At 51.8% G+C, this 17,415-nt stretch overlaps 1 protein-coding gene across 8 annotated transcripts in view; it reads right to left on the bottom strand.

The window, feature by feature from the left end:
• The window catches only part of PRKCA (protein kinase C alpha), a 386,878-nt gene that overhangs the window by 80,822 nt on the left and 288,641 nt on the right, over positions 1–17,415 (bottom strand). For all 8 annotated transcript variants that reach the window (XR_014820939.1, XR_014820938.1, XR_014820940.1 and 5 more), the window contains 3 exons: positions 3,687–3,843; positions 2,561–2,695; positions 2,029–2,125 (listed from right to left, as the gene is read on the bottom strand). Coding sequence is in view for 5 of the 8 variants with exons in the window: in XM_084984029.1 (XP_084840155.1) it covers positions 2,029–2,125; positions 2,561–2,695; positions 3,687–3,843 (389 nt within the window). In the remaining 3 variants the exon portion in view is untranslated. The remainder of the gene's footprint in view (positions 1–2,028; positions 2,126–2,560; positions 2,696–3,686; positions 3,844–17,415) is intronic.

Raw genomic sequence — 17,415 nt, 5'->3', positions numbered from 1 at the left:
TCACCCTTCGAGACTCCTGACCCTCTGACCATAACGACCTGGGCTGCGGTTTGGGACACAGGTTCTTTCTCACTCCGTGGGTGGCTCCTCTGAGCAAGGGGATGGCTGAGCAGTGCTGATACCCGGTGCCCTGAGACTCCCTCTAGAAGCTTTCATTTCCCAGAGCGGCGGCGGCGGGACACAGCGGATGGGGCTCAAGAAAGCAGCCTTCCTGCCCAGGTTCCAGGCTCCTGCTCCTGGCAGTGGGGTGGAGGTGGGAGCAGGCCATGAAGAGAAGAAAGAGCTAAGCCTGCACAGGTCCCAGCAGGTGCCCACACCAGCATCCTGACATCATAAGGCCTCTTCGGAAGGCGCTCTGTTTCCCATGTCTCTCTAGTTCTTTCCCTGTGTTTTCTAAGAGCAGAGACAGTAAGCTGGTTCCCAGGGGGCAAATCCTCCCTGTGTCTAAGGCCACAGACGGGTATCTAAGTTCAAGTTTCAGTGTTTGACCTACACCAAGTCCAAGCTTTAATTAGCTGCTAATACCAAAAGAAATGAGCACACGTCAAAAGACAATCCAGACTCTGGGCGTCTCCTGAAGAGCTGAAGGCCTGGTGGCAGCAAGTGACCCTCATTCAGGCCTGTCCCCAGTCAACTGCTGCTGGAGCACAGCTGCCACCGGTGGACAGGGCCTGGGTTTGCCCTTGTCCCCACCCCACCCAACTGTCCCACTAACTCTGATGTCCGCTGTCAGCTGCCAATCATCTGTGTTCTCTGTGACTCCTTTCACTCTTTTACGCGCCTCGGGGCCCCCAGGCTCCCAGCCCCACCCTTAAGTATTTGCCACCCCCCACCCCCCTTAACCAAATAGCAGTGAAACAAAGCACGCTGAACATTTTCGTGGTTTACATCCTTGGGAATTCATTCCACCCCGATCTGCTTTGGGATGAAGTTTTATGTGGGAGAAGGAACAAGCAGGGGGAACACAAGACCATCAGCCTCCCATCAAGGTCAAGGGTGCAGGATCTCTGCACATACGTGTGGGCACATGTGTACTGCTGTAGGGTGGGCAGATTCCAGGGGTTCCTAGCAAGTCTGAGGACAGGCAAGATTCCAAGAGGAATGAGCCTCAGTCCGTTACTACACTGGATCCCTCAAACGGCCAACAGGCAGGTGATTAGAGAATCAGGAAACAATTAGAAGTTGTGGCTTAGGACATAAGGCGGGGGTTTAGGGAAAAGGATGTTCATTGAAAGCTGAGATGCCTAGCAAGCAAAGAGAAGTAGGGATGGAGAGGAGAAGAAAGACAAGTGAGGCGGGGAGAGGGAGAAAGGACGGAGGAGGGCAGGCAGGGGCCAAAGGAATCTGGGACAGAAGGCGATACACAGGTCCAGTGGGAGGAAGAGGAAGAGCTGGCCTTTTCTAAAGATCTGGAGCAAAACTAAGATGCCGGCAGGGTAACTTAATTACACCTAAATGAACTCCTGCCAAATTTTTTTTTTTTTTTTTTTTTTTTTTTTTACATTTTTGGCTGCCTCATGGTGTATGGAGTTTCCGGGCCAGGGATCAGATCGGAGCTGCAGTCACAACCTAAGCCGCAGCTATAGCAACACCAGATCCTTAACCCTCTGGGCCAGGCTGGAGATTGAACCCATGTCCCAGCGCTCCCAGGACACCACTGATCCCGTTGTGCCACAGCGGGAATTCCAACTTCCTTTGGAAGGACACAGCCCTTCTTCCTAATGAGGAGGCCATACGGAGAACCCCCACTGTCTCCCACCACGGGCAAACCCACGTACTACGCAGAAACCAATCACGCTCACTTCTGGGTTATTTCCAATCTCCATCCTCTCAACAAGAACAGCCACAGAAGGTCAACAGCTTGCAAAGGAAGGTGATTGCACCACGTTTATGTTTTTAAAGAAAGGAAAAGATTAACATTGAAATTCCTTTTTGCCTTTCTGCAGTGGGACCACAAAGACCCGGCCCCTCCCGGAGTTCGGCTCTCTGAGAGGAAAGGCAGTTCGGGTCATTTTGTGGGATCCTCACCTCGAATTTCTGCCTGAGCTCCACGTTTCCTTCTTCGTCTCCTTCTGGAATGGGCACATTGTAGTACTCACCTTCTTCCTGGTTGAGCAACTTGTACCTTGTAGAGAGACGGGAGAAAAGGAGGGGTGAGACCCTGCGTTTGCAGCGGCCGAGGTCAACCCTCCCCTTCTAGCTCCCGTCTGGCCGTCTCTGAAATGTGTCTGTGGGGAAACTACAGCCAGACAACTTCATACCCAGTGGTCATTTCATTTTTTTTTATGGCCACACCTGTGGCATATGCAAATGCCCAGGCCAGGGACTGAATCCGAGGTGCAGCTGCAGCAACGCCAGATCCTCTCACCCACGGTGCCGGACTGGGGATTGAACCCGGTCCTCTGCAACGACCCAAGGTGCTGCGGCTGATTCTGAGCTCGCTGCACCACAGCGGGGACTCCTCAAGGGTCATTTCAGACTTAAATCAGCTTGTTTTCTGAATCCACAACCACTCTAATACTGTCAGACAACTAACTCTTGGCTCCCGCGGCTCCCTTACCATCCGCTGGCCGGCATCTTCATCAGCTCCGAAACTCCGAAGGAAAGGGAGCCCATGAAGTCGTTCCTTGTTGTTCGGTCCCAGTCCCAGATTTCTACAGACAGTCGTCGGTCTTTATCTGAAGGTTTTAATTTGCTAGGGAAGAGACACACACACACACGGTTATCTTGATCATGTTTTCTGGGGGGAGACATCACATGCTTATGATCTGAGCCTGAGATCTGACAAAACCTACGATACTCAGTTCTCTTCCTGCGGTTCACCAACAAAGGACCAGCCCCTTGGGAACCAGAGCTCTAGACAAGGGGTCAGCCAACTATAAGCCACTGGCTGAATCAGGCCCGCCGCTTGTTTTGGTAAATGAAGTTTTATTGGCACACGGCCATGGCCATGTTTCAGACACACGTTGCCTACGGTACTCTTACTCTAGAACAGCAGGGCTATGTCTCAGCAGCAGAGACTGTATGACCCATTAGGTCTAAGATATTTGCTATCTGGCCCTTTACAGAGCAAAGCTGGACAGCCTCTGCTCGACATACTAGACAGCTACCTCTGGTCGTGTACAGATACATCGCGGCTCGTGCTTGTGGCTCAGGTGCACTGAGTGCTTCCCGGCCCCTCCCTCTTTCCATTCCCTCTCCCCATTCCTTCCTCTGAGATCCTGGCCCTCCTTTCAGGCCCATTTTATTTTATTTTATTTTTTGCTTTTTAGGGCCACATCCGCAGCATATGGGAGGTTCCCAGGCTAGGGGTCTGATCAGAGCTACAAGTGCTGGCCCACACCATAGCCACAGCAACTCGGGATCCAAGCCGTGTCTGTGACCCGCACCACAGCTCACGGCAACGCCAGATCCTTAACCCACTGAGCGAGGCCAGGGATCGAACCCGTGTCCTCATGGTTACTTGTCGGGTTCATTAACTGCTGAGCCAAGACGGGAACTCCTATACAGTTCTTGGTAAACCAACTCTCTATCGATCAGACAGGAGTGCTCACAGCTACCTGTCTGGCAGCAGTGGGAGAAGGGCTGAGGGCTGAGGTCACACTTAAAGACGTTTCTAAGAAGCCCAGCTCGTCACTGCTGACAACGTGGAGCCAGGCCATCCGTTAAGAAGAGGGACAACTTACAATGTGAAGGACTCGTTCCACTGGGGGTTGAGTGTAGAGCGGATGGTCTTGGTTTTTTGTTTGCTTTCGTTCTTGGGATCAGGAATAAGTTTCAGCTTCACATAAGGATCTGAGAGCCCATTTGGATCCATAGGGATTAGATTTTTTGCGTCTCGTACTGTGGAGGCAAGGAAGAGTGAGCAAAGGTTACCAGGACAGAACAGATCCACGCCGCCCAGGCCCTGTGTCAGGATCAGCTGGATGAGAGACGTCGAGATGCTGCATAAGGGGGAGGAGGTGAGGACCAAAAGCCTCCGACCCTCCACATGAGAAAAACTGCCCACTGCCACCCCGACAGAGATGGGGAGGCCACACACAGGCACTTGCGGTCAAGCCTTGAGCCTCAGACTGGCCTGGTCCAGCAGCACCCGCGACATCTGGCTGCCTGGTAGAAATGCAGAAACCTAAGTTACACCCCGAACCTGGTGAAGCAGAATCTGCATTTGCTTTCGCTGTGCCTGCAGAGGTTCCCGGGTTAGGGATCAAACTCGCGCTCCAGCAGTGACCCGGGCCACTGGAGTAACCATGCCAGTTCTTGACCACTCAGGCAGCAGGAACTCCAGAATCTATATATGTTTACTTTTTTACTTTTTGTCTTCTGTCTTTTTAGGGCCGCACCCACGGCATATGGAGGTTCCCAGGCTAGAGGTCGAATCAGAGCTGTTGCTACCGGCCTACACCATAGCCACAGCCATGCCAGATCCGAGTTGCGTCTGCAACCTACACCACAGCTCACGGCAACACCAGATTCTTAACCCACTGAGTGAGGCCTGGGATCAAAACCGCAACCTTATGGTTCCGAGTCGGATTTGTTTCCGCTGCGCCACGATGGGAACTCCCAGAGTCGGCCTTTTAACAAGACTCTGGGAGAATGGGCCCACCTCCCCAACCTAAGCAACCAGCAGACTCGTCCAGCGCCTGGCAGTCCTTGAACTCCTCAGAGAAGTCACCTCTTTCCTTTGTAGAGGCTGGTGATTTCTAAACTGGCTGCACATTAGAATCACATGGGGAGGGGGCCCTTACGCATTCCAGTGCTCACGACTAAATTAGAATGTATGTGGCGGGGGGTAGTGTTTAAAAGTTCCTGGGTGATTCCAGCCTGCAACAGGGGCAGGAACAACTGGGCACACAGCTGTAATGCAGGACCTGCTGTACAGGTCTGAGGCCTCGCTACGCCAAGGGCAGGTCTATGGACCGGCAGCACCTGGGTGCTCAGGGGACATTCGGACACCTTAGAATGAGGACCCTCACTTTCGTAAGCCCCCGGGATGCCAAAGCACATTTGAGATTGAGAAGCACTCACAGCAAAACCAAAATAATTAGGAGGAGTGACCCCTTGACCCACAGAGGGCAGCAGGCTCACAGATGCAGCTGGTCCAGGCTTATGGCACTGAAGGGGCTTTGAAGCCACCACACGTCAATGAAACAGGCCCTTATCTTGCACTGTGATGAGAAGGGACAAAGGCCTGCGTCCGCACGCCCCAGCTGTCTTCTGCACCATCTTCCCCACGGTGGCTGAAATTTCCCATCACCAGGGTGCCTAATTAGCCAGGCACCAATGGGTCCACATCTAACTGGGACCAGGCTCTCTAGGCCCTTGGCTTTCACACGGTGGCCCCTGGACCATCAGCATCACCAAGTCAGAACTCGGGGGTGGGGGGTGGGGGTCGGGTGACTGGTGTTTCCCAAGCCTCCAGGTGATTCTGATGAAAAGTTGGTGAACCACTGCCCCAGCCTGTTAGCACAGATCATCGGTTCAGTTCACTATTAAATCAAGAATTTAGAAGAACCTTAGAAGAAGGGGCTGGATCTGGCAACGGGCAGGGATGGAGGAGCGGATGGAAGGATGCTAAAAGTACTGGGTCTTTGGGCACAGCTCTAAGAGCAGAAGTCAAGGGTGAGCACTGCCCAGTACTGGTCTGAGGACACTGAGTGCTGACATCTGCTGGCCAATAGCCTTACATCTTTCTTGCCCACAAGCCTTAGCACAGGAAGGTGACAGATGGGACCATATTCAGAGTCTGAGGAGGAGGGGGCTGGCTTAGGGCCACTAGTCACAGAGAAGCCAGGCATATGCTCCCCATGCACCACTTACACCTTCCAGGGATTTTTCCCCTAAGACAATACCTAGCTCCATCCAGCTGGGAGTGGACAGAACAAAAGCAGCACGCATGCCTGCAGCCACGGGCTCTGCAGCCCAGCAGACGCTGCTTCCAAATTCTGCCTCTACCATGTAACCCCAAATACTGGGAAACTTAAGTTCTTGAGCCTGTTTCTTTATCCAGAAGAAGCATATTTCCAGTAGTAGAGGGCTGCTAGCACAATTAAATAATGTATATGAAGTGTTTTAAATGGTTGGCAGCTTGGGAGATAGCAGGGGAAAAAAAAAAAAAAAAAAAAAAGACTGCACGATGTGAGTACTTACTATGCCCCAGTGTTTCAGACACAACCCTCTGCCCTCAATTTAAAAATCTTCACTGAGCTAGGGGCTCTCCTGGGGACATTGTTCCCTGAGAATTCCTTCAAGCTCAGGTTTTGAATGCAATGCAGAAGGTCTGTCCTCCTCATGGATGCTAGTCAGATTTTTTTTTTTTTTGTCTTTTCAGGGCCGTATACCCATGGCACATGGAGGTTCCCAGGCTAAGGGCTGCATTGGAGCTGCAGCTGCCGGCTTACACCACAGCCATAGCAACTGGGGATTCAAGCTGTGTCTGCGACCTACACCACAGCTCACAGCAACACTGGATCCTTAACCCACTGAGCAAGGGCAGGGGTTGAACCTGCATCCTCATGGATGCTAGTCAGATTTGTTTCTGCTGAGCCACGACAGGAACTCTAGTCTGTTCTCTTAAAACAGCAACCTGAGTATCACAAAAGATGTAAAGTTTGAGCATAAAAATGAAGCTCTCCCATAAAGAATGGGAAGGGCCAAAGGTTTCTCCCCCATTAAGCCTTAGAATGAGAATCAGATAGATGCTTTTTAAAAGGCAGAACAAGTTCCAGAATGTCTAACATGGAGGCTACATCCCAGATAAACTGACGAGGAACCATCAAGGCTGCCAAGGGTCCTGCTGGTTGTGGAAGGATTGTGGGCGCCGACTTTCTCATCTGCAATGCACAGTCCTGCCAGCCAGCACACGCAGGATCATTTAAGGCTGATCTCTTCTGAATGGTGGTAAGTTAACATCTGGATGGGATTTAAAGCTGCAGGCTTCCTACTGGGATATCATCATTTCAGTTGGAAACAAAAAGTTATCAACTCCAGCGCTCACTGATGTAGATGGTGGATTCAAATTTCTATCATAGCAGAGGACAGCCCACCTGAATCAGGATCTGGAGCCACCAGCTTGGGGTCTCCTCTGCTCAGACTTTGGGCTCTGGGACCAGGCTTCCTGTGTCTGAATTCTGGCTCTGCCACTTTGTGGTTCTATAACCCTGGGCAAGACACTGACTCTCCCTGTGCCCCAGTTTCTTCATCTAGGAAATGCCGAGAATCACATAGGTTCCTACATGTAAGGTGCTTAGAACAGTGAGAGGCACACAGCAGGAGCACAACAATGAGTATTTTTTTCTTTTTAGGGCCGCTCCCGTGGCATATGGAGGTTCCAACGCTAGGGGTCGCATTGGAGCTGCAGCCGCTGGCCTACACCACAGCCACAGCAATGAGGGATCTGAGCTGTGTCTGCGACCTACACCACAGCTCACGGCAACACTGGATCCTTAACCCAATGAGCGAGGCCAGGGATAGAACCCATGTCCTCACAGACGGGGTTCTTAACCCACTGAGCCACAACGGGAACCCCCCAATGATGAGTATTATTGCTGCTGTTAATTCAGGTTTCTGGCAGGGAACACAACCCTGAATGCTTCCTTGTTCAGAAACTGGACTGACAGCTTAGGAAGAGGCAGGCGAATGCTGTGAAGAACAGCACGAGGTGGAAACTGCCTAACACGGCTGCACCTGCGTGGGGTCAGCTGCGTCTGAATCTGAGCAGCAGCACCCGAAGGTCTCGGGAACAGGAGCAGGTGTGGGGCAACCGGAAGAGAGGCTGGGCAAGAGGGAAGCAGTGCAGGCCAGGTGGGGAGGTGGATGAGAGGAGGCGTGGGAGGCAGGGGAGAAGGGAGGGGAATGCGATAAAGACGCGGGGTCAGAGGTCAGTGAGGACGCTGTCCCTGCACGGGCACTGGTGGGGCTGGGGACCCTGGGGGAGCGGTTCTCCACCCCAGCTGCACACTGGACATGCCTGGGATGTTTTAGCCAAAGGATGACGCCCCCAGGGAGTCTGATTAATGGGTCCGGGCGGAGGCCCAGGTATCAGCCCAGGCTTCCCAGATGCGTAGTGTCTGAGGCCAGAGAGGTCTGGCCGTCGTTCTCAAAGTGTGGTCCCTCGCCCGCATCATTTGTACTGTTTGAGGCCTCGGACTACTGTTTACATTTTTAAAAAAGTACTCACTCTTTAATAGCCAACATTTAAAAATTATTGAAAATTTATCACTATGGTAAACCGAAAATCAAGACTACCTGTCATAAACAGGAAGTCTCTTGGGAGGGACTATGATGGAATATGAGAAAAAGAATGTCTAAATATGACCGGGTCACTACGCTGTACAGCAGAAATGACATAACACTGTGAATCAACTATACTCTAATAAGAAAAAAAAAAGTACCCGTAAAAATGAACACGATGAAAATCAAGCCGTGTTCCTTCTTTCCAGCTGATGTGGCCGCGGGGCTGGCCTCTCGGTTACAAAGCAGGAGACTAACACGCGTCAGAGCGCGAAGGCTATTCCAGCCCTGGAGAGGGTCTTTCTTCACGTTACAACCAAGAGGGAAAGGAATTTGAAAAGGAATAACTTTCCCACCATGTAAGTTAATGCTTCTTCTTCTTCTTCTTTTTTTTTTTTTTGGTCTTTTTAGGGCCACACCTGTGGCACATGGCAGTTCCCAGGCTAGGGGTCTGATCAGAGCTACAGCTGCCGGCCCACACCACAGCCACAGCAGTGCCCGATCCAAGCCGTATCTGCGACCTACACCACAGCTCACCGCAACGCCGGATCCTTAACCCACTGAGCAAGGCCAGGAATCGAACTCGCAACCTCATGGTTCCTAGTCAGATTCGTTTCCACTGCGCCATGACGGGAACTCCAGTTAATGCTTCTTAATGTCAATTCAGTACCTTTAGAAGCCATTCCAAGGACAACCAAAAGTCACAGCCCATCAGTGGTCACAGGTCAAGGGCATGGATTATTTCACGGCCTACAAGGGCCAGGAGGTCCAAGAACTGACCAGCAAAAGTCCCATGGCTCCTTTCTTGCCTCTCATCTTCTACAAGAAGCAGATTGTTTTGACCCAGAGAATCAAGACAGGAAAAAAAAAAAAAAAGAAAGAAAATCACGCTGCTCTAATAAACTCTTGACAAAGAGACTTTCAGGAGGTAAGGCCTGCTCATGCCAATTCAAGTTCTGAAAAGCAGAGAAGCTGCTCCCCTGATTGCAGCTGCACTAACTGCGCTCTCCAGATGGGTGGGCCCCAAGGGGAATCCTGCCTACCTCCCTGCATCTCATTAGCAATTCCACAGCCCCAAGAGAACACATCTGCACATGGCATTGGCCGGTTCAGCATGCAAGTCTGTCGCCCCAGAACCTCAACAGAAAGGTAGAATACTAATTATATTACCATCTTTGGGCTTGAGAGACCTATTTTGAAAGGATCGGCTGTCAAGACCCACAAGGAGAAAAACCAACCCGAGTTGAAAGATTATATAATTTCCAGATAATGTAAAAGATCAGTTCTGGACAAAATCCCTTCGAATCGGGTCATGGAGACTGAGAAAGAGCTCTGCGGTGCCCAGAAGTACCTGATCGAGGCGGCCAGGGGAGCTCAGCACATGTGAGAGCTGAGTTAGTGTTTAGGCACACGGGCCGCCTCCTCCTGAGCTCAGAGGGCTGGGTGGCCCCAGTCACACTGGAGAATCTACATCGGAGGCGCCCCTGGGTAGATGGAACAGCCAGCACTTAGGAATGAAGTCAGGGATTTGGCCAAAGGCCTGCTGGATGGGGTGGGGGTGGGGGTGGGAGGTGGAGGAGAGGATGCAAGCAGGTGGGAAGGGAGACCTCCAGGCCTCAGCGCAGAGAAGCAGGCCACACCCACGAGATCAGCAGCCAGTGATCCTCTATGCACATCTGAGGACCCCCTGTGACGGGCTCCCTGCAGGTGGTGGCTGACGTCTCAGGGGAAAGGTCACTCAGTGGCCAGAAGTGTTGGCAGCTGGATTCAAATTCTTGCGTTCGTGCTTATTAGCTTGTCTGACTCTGAACAAGTTGCCCCACTTCTCGGTTTGTTCATCTACAAACTAGGAACAATAATAGAGCCTGCTTCATAGCGTTCAGAAGGTCCAGAGCAAAGGACGTGTTACACAAGCATTTGCCGTTATTACTCACGGTCCCCTCCGGTTAAAACACGTTTGCTCCCTTCACCATCATCATCGTTGTCATCACCACCACCCGATCCTCCCGGCCTGTCCAGAAGGCAGGGCTGTTTCTTCAAGATAAAGGAACCAACCATATTAAAGGGACAGTTGCTATAGGACTGGAATGTCCAGATCTGGGGGTTGGGCCAGAGTTTAACAGTCAGCTCCTAGCTGTTCCAAAAGAGTTTGAGATTCAAAAAACCCAATTCAGTGCAATCCTTGATCCATTCAGAGAATGGTCCAGACGGTCTCTCTCTTCTTTTAAGATTTGTATGTTTTCTATTATAGTTAATTTATGATGTTCTGTCAATTTCTGCTCTACAGCAAAATGACCCAGTCACACTCGCAGACACACATTCTTCTTCTCACATTGTCTGCCATCGTGCTCCATCACAAGTGACTAAAGTTCCCCGGGCTGTAAGCAGAGGTCCAGACGGTCTCATGACCCCAAGAGTACATGCAGTATAAATTACCAAGGGTAAAAGGACACACCCAGGGGCTCGTCACCTAACTTAAAAACACCCCCGAACCCACCTGCCTGTCTCCCTCCCACCCCAACCCCACCTGCCTGTCTCCCTGGGGATTTTTAGCCTCACCTTTGGGCCTCAGGGCGGGGCACAGGGCACTTGGTCTACGACATGTAAAGGAAACGCTTTGTTGAGGACATACTACGCCCCCTTCATCTGCAGCCTGGGCTGCCCTTCTCCGACCCACAGGAACCTCGCCCGGCAGAGTTCATATCTGGGTGGGGACACTGTTTGGTGGAGGCACAAAAAAGTGCCTCTGAATCCAAGGACAACGTGGCCCTTCAAACGGTCGGTTTGCTTTCGAGAATGAGTCTCTATTTTGCGTGCCCTCTCCCCCTCTCTATGAGCACCCTTGTTCGGGGCTTCTGTTTAAAATCCAACAGCAAGCACAAAGGCTCAGTCTTGCAGTGAAGGGCAGGCTTGTTCCGTGAGCGCTGACCCAGGGACCCCTCCCACCACCAGCCTCGCTCCACAGCAAAAGCCACATCAACAAAATTCTATAATCCCACCACTCAATGTGCAAAAGCAAAAATTATGTTTTCCAACACTATAAGAACAGCCCCCTGACAAATTCTTCCTTGCTTTTACATTATCAAGAGCAAAAGAGATGTGGGTGCAAAAAGGTATGGGGGACAAGCAAGGGCAGAAAACCAGCTAAGGAACCTGGTGTCAGTTAATACCCAGCAGCAGCGTGATGGGAGGCCTCCCAAGTCCATGACCCACGTCCTCAAACAGACATAGAACATGCATTTATCAAATAATTTTGATAATTACTAGACAGATGTAGCACCTCCTTTCAGAGAACGTTAGACCCAGAAGTTAATTGCTTATAAAAATGACTGCATTTGAATGCAAGTTTAATGTCAGGGAAAGTGGATGTGTTATTTTGTTCCTAAGAGAAAATGACATTTGACAAAACAGCATGGAATGTATCCAACAGTGTCTAATCCCCCACGAAAACACTCAAAATAGCCGTTGTATGCAGACCACGAGGGGCCTGTTGGGTGGGTTGTATTTTATTTTTCAGCCCTATAAGCATTCACTAGGCTTTGGCAGGAGAAACAGAATGAATGGAGTCGGGGGCGGGGGAGAGGTTCAGATTCGGAACATGTTTAGACCCTGCCAAATTAAGGCCTGCTGGCGGAGTCGGGCACCTCCATGGCTAAATGGGGTGCATTTAAGAACCTCCTGCCTCAGCTGAGATACTGGGACTTACCTCCAACTTGTGCCTGCCTTCTGCCAGCGGGGCGGCTACGTTATCATTGTAACAGGTACGGCAGTATTCACTTCCTGCGGCTGCTGGAACAAATTACCACCAACTGGGTGGCTTAAAATAACAGGGATTTATTCTCACAGTTCCAGAGGCCAAAAGCCCCATGTCGCTGGGCCAAAATCAAGGTGTGGGCCGGACCCTGTTCCCTCTGGGGGCGCCAGGGAAGAATCTGTGTTTCACCTCTCCCAGCTTCCGGTGGCTGCTTCGCTTGGCTGTGGCCACAGCACTCTAGTCTCTGTTCAGTCTCCAGGCTGCCTTCTCTTGTGTCAGGTGTCCCTCTGTCTCTCCTCTAAGGACACTTGGGAAGGCATGGAGGGCCCACCTGGAATAACTGGATAATGTGGCATATTTTCCCCACGTGCAGATGCTTAGACACTTTAGCACACCTGCAGGGACTCTTCTTTCAAACAGGGTTATGTTTACAGATTCCAGGGACTCGGATCTGACGTCTTTCGGTGGCCACTGTTCGGCCGACCACAGGTAGGGCCGAGGAGGTTCTTTTAGGGGTGATGCAAATGGTGGCTGCACAGCCTCGTGAAGAGACTGAAGATCACGGAACAGTATGTACCCTTTACAGGTGAAGTTACAGTACGTGAATTCTCTCTCAATAAAAAGACCAGGCACCTTTGGGGACAGATTTCCATGTGCCTTACGACACCTGCTGACTCGATTCTCACAGTGCTCCTGTGATGCCCGTTTTCCCGATGAAGGAACCGAGGCAGAGATGTTACGTGACTTGCTCAAGCTTGGGCATTTAATAAGTGATGCAGTCAAGCATGCAACTGAGCCTGGGCAGTGCGTTCACCCCCGTTCTATCCTCCTAAGGCGGCCTCTGCATCCAGGGACAGCTGTTAGTGGAGAGCAGGGTAGCAGGCGTCCTCTCTAAAGGACCAGATCGTAAAAAATTTAGGCTGGGTAGGCCACAACGCCGCCCCCGGGACCACACACGTGTGCTGCCGTGGAGCGAAGCAGCCAGACAACATGCTGTGTACCCGTCGAGCTTTCCTGAAAAGCAACAGGCCATGGGCCAGATCTGGTCCTCAAGCCACAGTTCACGGATCCCTGACACAGACCCAAGACCACTCACCGCCCCCCACCCCCCCGCCCCGAATGTTTGAGGAGGAATCGACACGGGAGTGGAGCCCCGACATCCTGGTAAGGACTCTGCTGTCTTCTGGTTCCTTTTGAGCCTCTTGAACTCTGACCTTATCCTAAAGCTTGGGAGGGATGAGGAGAGACCCGGCGTCTTCTAGCAGGAACTGGGGTTTGCCCTTGTCTTCTGCGGTTGCGTCCGCCTCAGACGCTTCTTTCCCCGCTGCTGGGGGAAACCCAGTCTGCAGGGTAGTTGGCTCTGCTGGAAAAACCCTATTTGCAGCCTCCTCCCAGGAACCTCCAACCAGGCCATGACCTGATGCAACGTGCCACCCCCCTCCCCCACCCCGTCCACAGCCAAGTGCAAACAGGGAACGGCGATAAGGCATCGATGGGGCAGCTCTTTACTCCAGCAGCAGCTGTCTCAGACAAGAGCATTTTGAAGGAATGTGTGCCCATCAGCCCTGGATGCAAACCAGTGGACCTGTTAGAGGGGCGATGGCACAGAAGAGGCCCCTTGGGCTTCCCGGTCATCGAGCGACCCCGGCGGAGGTAACTAAGGGCCTGTCCTGCTCAGAAAATTACCCTCCCAATAGCTTAGGCGCCTCGTTCAGGAGCATCTCATGTGGCTGATGGGCTGGATGAGCCAGAAGAAGGGAACACCCCTCAGTCCGCTGCGCAGAGCAAGGCTCCATCACGCCACCGCGTTCCCACGCTGCCTCTGGACGCGGCCTCCTGGGCCACGTTACCAGGATGGACACTCTGTTCTCAAGGCTTGTTTTCGCCTTTACAGGGGCCTCTTTTGACGATGCTGCAGGGGGAGAAACTGTGTCTCGGAAGCTGCCAGTCTCCTCACGTCACTCCAAGTCAGTTCTGTGCCCGGAGCCAGAAGTCCCCAGCAAGTGTTGGGGGGAAAACGGGGTGGGGGGAGTGACAGATTGCTTCCGGAACAGGATTTACCGAACGCCCTTCTCATGGGATGCTTCGGGGGCGGCCAAGCTGTCTAGCAGCAGGCCGGGCTCCGGGACTGGGGAATCTGAGTTGAGGCCTCCCAGACTGTCAGAGAGACGAGCCCTGACAAATGTGGGGCAGGTCACAGGTGGTGGCGGGCAAGGGAGCACGGGACTCTTCGAAGGGCCAGAATCGGCAAGGCCACAGCCAGGTCAGCCCGGGTCACTGTGGAGACGGGCCCTGCACAGGCTCCAGCTGGCACAGATGCACACGGGCTCTAATACTGGGTGATGTGACCACCTGAAAACCCTCTGGGCCAGAGTCTTCATTCTCTTTAAGCCACAAGCTCCTTTAACACAATATTACAATGTTGTTGCTGTTGTTTTGGCTGCTCCAAGGCATATAGAGTTCCCAGGCCAGGGATCAGATTGGAGCTGCAGCTGCAGCAATGCGAGATTCTTAATCCACTGTGCCAGGCCGGGGATTGAACTCACGTCCTAGTGTTCCCAAGACACTGTCGATCCTGATGCGCCACAGAGGGAACTCCAACAGTTTTCGTAACAATTTTAGGGTGCCTAGGGCCCTGGGTTGAGGACCTCGGCTAATGCCTCAAGAGCCCGGTTCTCCGACGACAGAGGGAACTTTTCCTTTCACCATCCCCTTCGGAACCTCACGCGAAGGGAGAGGAGTGTTTGGCGGGGCAGGACGGGGGGGTGTGCGGCGGGGTGAGGGGTCCTGGGGAGTGAGAACCGGCTGGGAGCTGCTCTTAGACAGGAGGCTGGGGGAAGGAGGTCTGCCCCTGGGGCTGCCAGGTTCTCCCTGAACTCAATGGCGCCCACTGGTGGTCAAGCACAATCTGACACAAGGAGGTGACATTCCTCCAACAATTCTGGGTGAGGAGTGGAGCCGAAGGGGAGAGCTGAGGGCGAGCCCATCAGCCTGATTCATTACAGCAAGTCAGCCAGGAGAAAGAAAAAGCCACACCATCTGCTCATGAGTGAATTAGAATGGAGACACTTTTCAAAAGTTCCCGTTGTGGCTCACTGGTAAGGAACCCAACCAGGATCCATGAGGACTCGGGTTCGAGCCCTGGCCTTGCTCAGTGGGTTGAGGATCCAGTGCTGCTGTGAGCTGTGGAGCTCAGATCCTACACGGCTGTGGCGGTGGCTGGCAGCTACAGCTCTGATTTGACCCCTAGCCTGGGAACTCCCATATGCCACAGGTGTGGCCCTTACAAAAAAAACAAACAAAAAAAAAGACAACCCCCCCCCCCAAAACAGAGAAACTTTTCAACCATAGCTTGGGTAATGCAGTATTTTTGAGGCTCCCAAACTAGAAAAGAAGTCATCAGACTGTGTTCTCTATTATTCACTTAAAATCCCATCTAAATTTTAGGGACGCTCCATACTTGGTTCCACATTCACCTCGTGGCGGTGGCAAGACTTCAGAGTGGGCATTGGTTCTGACCGGTTTATTGTTATGTTACATAGTTAGCTGCACCTGATCCATCATATTTAGTATATGTACAACCCCAAATACCCATTCCACAGCAAGGAGGCCAGTCTCTGCTACTATTCTGAAGTCCTGCTCCCTAGTGCAGCAGCATGATATAGACTCAGTGACTGTTGCCTAAATACATGAATTGCCATGTCACCTCTGTCCCATGCTTCTGGGTTCTGCTGTCCCGTTCCTGGGCCCCTGCAGCACACTCCTCCATCTCTCCCAGGGCTACCAGCCTTTGCCTTGGCAAAGACCCATTTTCTCTGACCTTCCAACCCCACTGCCAGCAGAGTTTCATCTCTGTGTAACAGTGTCAAGTTACTGCAGACTCAGTAACTTGAGAGCAGGGGCTGAACCATTTGCTCACTGGGCAGCACAGGGCAGCGTACAACCTGTGACAGCCCCGTGGGTTCTCGCCGGGCTGTGAAAAGCTAAAGCAGACCCAAACTTGCCAGCGTCTCATCTCTGGGCTGCAGTACATAAAGTGTCCATTTGGAGGGACTCTCGGACAAGGAAAAATCCCACAGGTCTTTTCAATGGAGAATAAAGCCAGGCCAAGAGGGGAGTCAGGCGCTTTTTTGAAAATGTTAATTGCTTTGAAGAAAGCATCCCTGAGGGAGCTCCTGCTGTAGCTCAGTGGTAACAAACCCAACTAGTATCCATGAGGATGTGGGTTTGATCCCCGGCCTTGCTCAGTGGGTTAAGGATCTGGTGTTGCCGTGAGCTGAGGTGTAGGTCACACAGATGTGGTTTGGACCTGGCGTGGCTGTGGCTGCGGCTGTGGTGTAGGCCCATAGATACAGCTCTGATTTGAACCCTAGGCTGGGAACTTCCATATACCACAGTGCAGCCCTAAAAAGGCCAGATAAAAAAAAAAAAAAACCCTAAAAATAAAAAACGGGTCCCTGAGCTCACAAAAGCTAAAGGACATATGACCCAGCTCCAGCTCTCAGAGGAAGTACCCGGGAAAGCGCCACTTAGGCTGGGGAAAGGCCGTCATCCTGCAGACCTTTTCAGGGTTAGGATTTTCGGGGATAGGATGCAAAGGGTGTCATCAATCAAAAGGAACAATTTTTCTCTTTTTGGCTGTGCCCATGGCCTGTGGAAGTTCCCAGGCTGGGGATGGAACACACATCACAATAGTAACCAAAGCTACGGGCAGCAACAAGGCTGATCCTTAACCTGCTGGGCCACCAGGGAACTCCCACACTGAACGATGTTTGACTGGGTAACACTGACTATGTTTCTGTGAACAAACTGGGCTCTTGGTGCTGTTCGGCTTGCTCCACTGCATCTAAATTATGCTGTGCTGCGTTCGCTGTAATCATCTGTTGAAACCCATAGAATTTTGGATTTAGTTTCTTCCATGTTAAGAAAACGTGATCCATACATTTTCTCACATGTGTTCTCTTTCTTGCCAAAGGCAAGAAAAGCAAGACACACTAAAAAGACACCTGCTCAGCCATAAGCCATCCCTGCCCCACCCCAAGTCACCCACCCGTAACTCGGGCTCCAAGGACACACACCATCTCCCACTTTAGGACCTGTTTACCGAATGTTCGGTTTCATTGGCGAGACTCACTGCTTGGTGACAAGCATGTAATTTTTGTCCCAATAAATCCGATGACCACTCAGATCCCAGAAAACTTGAGTCAGCAACTCCTCAAGCAAAGCCCATCAAATTTACGGAAGAGAACTTAGAAGAGTTTGGTGTGAGATGAGAAAAGGCAACATTTGGTCCTTGGACAAGAATTAGCAATATTTCACTCCTTTTTCTCCTCCAGTTAGTGGAAAATAACAATTTCGATTAAAGTTCTATAGCCGCGGCATTCCAAATGGAAATTGGTTGCGAGAATCTTTTCTAGGTTATGAGAGCC

The sequence above is a fragment of the Sus scrofa genome, chromosome 12, assembly GCF_054392235.1.
Source record: "Sus scrofa isolate SSC_HxYL_T2T_F1_AM1 chromosome 12, Sscrofa_HxYL_maternal_Yorkshire_Landrace_v2.0, whole genome shotgun sequence".
Taxonomy (NCBI): Eukaryota; Metazoa; Chordata; class Mammalia; order Artiodactyla; family Suidae; genus Sus; species Sus scrofa.
Note: the sequence above shows the minus strand (reverse complement) of the source record. Positions and strands in the feature narration are given on the sequence as shown.